Source organism: Colobus angolensis, unplaced genomic scaffold (assembly GCF_000951035.1).
Source record: "Colobus angolensis palliatus isolate OR3802 unplaced genomic scaffold, Cang.pa_1.0 Scaffold197, whole genome shotgun sequence".
Classification (NCBI taxonomy): domain Eukaryota; kingdom Metazoa; phylum Chordata; class Mammalia; order Primates; family Cercopithecidae; genus Colobus; species Colobus angolensis.
In genome coordinates this window covers 1,253,234-1,258,516 of record NW_012115121.1, presented here as the reverse complement: position 1 = coordinate 1,258,516, position 5,283 = coordinate 1,253,234, and the positions used below count along the sequence as shown (strand labels likewise).

Sequence of the window (5,283 nt, the reverse complement as noted above, 5' to 3'; positions counted from 1 at the left end):
TGCCTGTAGTCCCAGCTACTCGGGAGGCTGAGGCAGGAGAACCCCTTGAGCCTGGGCGGCGGACATTGCAGTGAGCCAAGGTCCCCCCCCCGGCCTCCAACCTGGAAAACAGAAAGGTTTTGGTTCAAAAAAAAAAAAAACGTTTTTTCCACTACATATTCTTAACCACTATATGATATTATAAAATACAGACACCAATGTTTTCAGGAATGCTGTATTGAGATGATATGAAAAACTGTACAAATTTAAGACGCATTTACATGGTGTCGTTTACATACTAAAAGAATGTACCTCAGCATGATTTTAAAGAAGCAAAATAGCATTAGTAGTTAGGAGAACAGACTTTGAAGTTATACAAATAAAGGTTCAAGTCTTGTGTCCAGCATTTATTAGATGACTGCCTCTGGAAAATTATTCTCTGTGTGTACTGGTTTCACATCTCTAAAATGTGTACAATAATACCAAGTTTTTGCTCAATAGATGTGGTAACGCTCAATAGATGGTTGGCTTCATTTAAAACAGGAAAAAAAAAATGCTATGTATTAAAAGGACAAAGAAAATACACCAAAATTTTAGGCATATTTGGATAATGGAATTATGGGTATTTCTCTCCCTTTTTCCTTTTCTCTTGAGTTTTACAAATGTTTGACAGCACATACTGGTTTCACGGTAGAAAAGAACATAAGCTTTAAAATGGCTAAATATTTGACAAACCTGAAATCAGCTAAAAAACCAAATAGTTGCAGTAAGCTCAGATCAGGCCACTGCACTCCAGCCTAGGTGACAAAAAAAAGAAAAAGAAAAAAAAGAAAAAACTGAAAAACTAATAGTTGAAGTACCATCTTACAAAAGAAGCTTAAAGAATTGTTACGCATAAGAAAACAAAAGGGTGATAAATTTTCAAAGCTTCACTGAATCAAAGAATATGATTTTCTAAATTAAGATGATGACTCTGCAAACATAAAATAACACATTTTGTCATAGAAGGGTGTCCAGACTAGCTAAATAACTGACACAAATTCAAAGTGATACACAAATTTAGTGGCAAAACACCAAGACGAAAACCTACTTGACAGGCCGGTCACAGTGGTTCATGCCTGTAATCCCAGGACTTTGGGAGGTCGAGGCAGGTGGATCACTTGAGGTCAGGAGTTAAAGACCAGCCTGGTCAGCATGGCAGAATCCCAGAGCCACTAAATATACAAAAATTAGCCAGGTGTGGTGGTGCATGCCTGTAGTCCCAGCTACTCGGGAGGCTGAGGCAGGAGAACCCGGGAGGCAGAGGTTGCAGTGAGCTGAGATCGCACCACTGCACTCCAGCCTGGGTGACAGTGTGAGACTCCATCTCGAAAACAAAACAAAACAAAAAAAACCCCACAAAACCTACTTGACCTTCCATTCTGCTTTTGTGCCACTCAGTAAGTCTTTTAAAACAAAAAATATTCCAAAAGTACTTTCCTCTTCAAAAATTCAGAATCCTAATTGGAACAGGATTAACTAGCCTGAAATGCTCTAGCTTTCTAAGCTTTTTAAATAGACTCCTTCAGAGTTCTCTTCAGATCTAGAAATTAACTGAAATATGATCAGCAATACTGATAAAACACAAAATACAAGCAACTGGTAAATGTCATTTTTAATAATTTATAGATCTGCTATTTTTTGTTTATATAAAAAACAATCTTATGTATTTGAAAACATCCTGTAATTCGGATTGGTTCTTTTATTGGAACGTGGCATAAACATTAATGTGAGTTATTTTGAAAAGAAAACTGATTAACTTTGCTCAAGTACTACATAGATAAAGTAAGAGGAAATAAAACTAAACTACTTACTTAAAAAGTAGTTTAAGAGTTCAGCTAAATCTGTCCAGGAATTATTTTACTGTAAGAGATTGACACCTGGAAATCACAGGCCCTTCACCAAAGGAAAATAATTAATAAGAGGACAGCATTGTCTCACATACTTTTGGCATTTACCTACCTATAAATGGAGAAGGGACTTAAATGAACTCTTAGTCCATTAGAAGTTTAGAGCTTTCAAAACAAGCCAAAGCAAAACAAAAATATACACCCCAAGAGCAAAAGCAATAGGAACATAAGAAAAATAGTACTGGGAGTAACATGTCTCTACAGAACAGATTTCATAAAGCCTTAATTCCTTGTTTGTAGGATTACCTGAAAATAAAAAAACAGCAAACAAAGGCTGGGTGCAATGGCTCAAGGCTGTAATCCTAGCACTTTGAGAGGCTAAGGCAGGAGGATCAGTTGAGTCCGAGTTTGAGACCAGCCTGGGCAACATAGCAAGACCCTGCCCTATCTCTACAAAAAACTTTTTTTAAAAAATTAGCCAGGCATGGCAGCATGTAACTGTAATCCCAGTTACTTCAGGGGAGGCTGAGGTGAGAGAATCACTTGAGCCCAGGAGGTCAAGGTTGCAGTAAGTCATGATTACGCCACTGCACGCTAGCGTGGGTGAGAGAGTGTTCTCCATCTCAAAAAAAAAAAAAAGGCAGGGTACAGTGGCTCACACCTATGATCCCCTCACTTTGGGAGGCCGAGGTGCATGGATCACTTGAGGTCAGGAGTTCAAAATCAGCCTGGGCAGCATGACAAAACCCATCTCTACAAAAAAAATACAAAAATTAGCTGGGATGGTGGCACATGCCTGTGCCCAGCTACGCAGGACTTTTAGGCAGTGGGAGAATTGCTTGAGCCTGGGTGGCAGAGGTTACTGTGAGCCGAGATCACGTCAATGCACTAAAACCTAGGTGACAAGAGTTGAGACTATCTCAAAAAACAAACAAGCAAACAACAAACATTATGAGGTGCTGGAACAGAGGAAAAATGACTCAAAGTTTTAGGTACAAAACTTATTTAGCTGACCAGAAGTACCTCAAAGATCATAATAAATATGTACAATCTGAAAAAAATTATTACTAATCTAACATATACAAATTTACCTTTATCTTAGTGTGTACATCAAAGATATCTGGGATGCTACCAAAAATAGTCTTAATCTCCTCTGGTGCAAGGATACGTCCACCACGTTGTCCTTCCTCTTCCAATGGTACTTGAAATAGCTAAAGTAGAAAAAAGACTAGTTTAAGTAGATTGTGGGAAAAAGGAAAGACCTAAAATATAGACAGTGATAGAGGAGACATAAGATGTTAATAGAGAAGGAAGTAATAATAAAAAATATTCTCCCTAAATTTGAGACATTTTCCCCATATTTTCTATTCTATTTTATTCTATGTACTCTATTTATATACTTGTGTATATGTATATACATATGCTCTTGTCATGAAATGTCATTAGAAGCAAATAAAAATTCACACAGTTCTGCAATCATTAAAATTGTTAGTATGATACAAGAGTAATTTCTACTTTTGTATTTAAGTTACTAAGGATGAAAGCAACAAGCAATCTGTTGCCTCCAGACATACTTAATATATGTGCTAAATGTTTTAAAATTTTTAGATGCTTGGCTTGGGGGAAAGACTGGATTTGAAGCTGGAAGATCTGTTTGTATCTACGTTGCTGCTCATATCAATCTAAAAAAATAAAAAGAAGAAAACTAAGAACTAATAAATGAGTTTGGCAAGGCCGTAAGATACAAGGTCAGAACACGCATATGTGTGCACAGACACAAATCAATTTTACTTCTATATACCAGTAACTTACAAATGGAAAATTTAAAAAGTAGTATCACAATAAAAAATCAAAATACTTAAGTATAAACATAATAAAATACATTCATGATGCTAAACACTACAGTATACTAATGAAAGAAATCAAAGACAACCTAAATAAATGCAGATATATGGTCATGGATTGAAAGAATGAACACAATAAGAATGTCAATTCTCCCTCAAACTGATGTATAAATTTAATGCCAATCAAAGTTCCAGGACTTTTTGCAGATGCAGAAAACCTGATTCTAAAAATTTATACAGAAAGGCAAAGAAGCTTCTTACTGCAAAGCTGTGGTGTTCTAGATTGTATGGTATTTGTGAAGGGAGAAACATAGATCAATAAAACAGGGAATTCAACAACAAACTCATGCAAATATGGTCAAGTAATTTTAGGCAAAGGTACAAAAGCAATTCAATGCATGAAGGATAGTCTTTCAACAAATGGTATTACAATACCATCTGCCATAAGCAAAAAATGAATCACAGCCTAAATATAAAACTTTATACAAAAATTAACTCAAAATGGGTCACAGACATAAACAAAAAACCTAAAACTGTAAAACTTTTAGAAGAAAGCAGAGGAGAAAATCTTCATGACTTAAACTTAGGTAAGGAGTTCTCATACATGATATCACAATCTATGAATAAAAAAACTGTTAAATTAGACTTGAATAAAAATTTACTTTTCTTCAGCAAAAGACACTTGAGAGAATTAAAAAAATATGCTATGAACGATGAAAAAGTATTTGCGAGTCATGTTTGACAAAGGACTAGTATCCACAATATATAAAGAATTCTCGGCCGGGCACGGTGGCTCACGCTTGTAATCCCAGCACTTTCAGAGGCTGAGGTGGGCAGATCATGAGGTCAGGAGATTGAGATCATCCTGGCTAACAGTGAAACCCTATCTCTACTAAAAATACAAAAACAAAATTAGCCAGGCGTGGTGGTGGGCGCTTGCAGTCCCAGCTACTTGGGAGGCTGAGGCAGGAGAATGGCGTGAACTCAGGAGGCAGAGGTTGCAGTGAGCTGAGATGACACCACTGCACTCCAGCCAGGGCAACAGAGCAAGACTCCATCTCACAGAAAAAGGAAAAAAAGAATTCTCCCAGCCTACCCAATACGGTGAAACCCTATCTCTACCAAAAGATACAAAAATGAGCCAGGTATGGTGGCACATGCCTGTAGTCCCAAGCGCTCAGGAGGCTGAGATGGGAGAATCACTTGAACCCAGGAGGCGGAGGTTGCAGTGAGCCAAACCGAGATTGCACCACTGCACTCCAGCCTGGGCAACAGAATGAGACCCTATTTCAAAAATTCTAAAAAAAAATTCTCAAAACTCAGCAGGAAACAACCAATTTAAAAGTGGGCAAAAAACATGAACAGTTACTTCAACAAAAAAGATATACACGTCAAATGAAGACACTACGTTCAACATCATTATTCATTGTGAAAATGAAAACTGAAGGAAACCTGCCTGTCTCTGTAGACTCCACTTCTGGGGACAGGGCACACCTAAAAAACAACAGGGGAAGCAGCAGAGGCCTGTGCAGACGCGAACGACTCTGTCTGACAGCTTTGAAGAGAGCAGT

General features: G+C 37.5%; 1 protein-coding gene across 1 annotated transcript in view; it reads right to left on the bottom strand.

Annotated features, from left to right (window-relative positions):
• Positions 1–5,283, bottom strand: part of ECT2 (epithelial cell transforming 2) — a 78,722-nt gene that overhangs the window by 47,094 nt on the left and 26,345 nt on the right. The window contains exon 14 of the mRNA XM_011941051.1: positions 2,960–3,079. Within this exon, the coding sequence (XP_011796441.1) occupies positions 2,960–3,079 (120 nt within the window). The remainder of the gene's footprint in view (positions 1–2,959; positions 3,080–5,283) is intronic.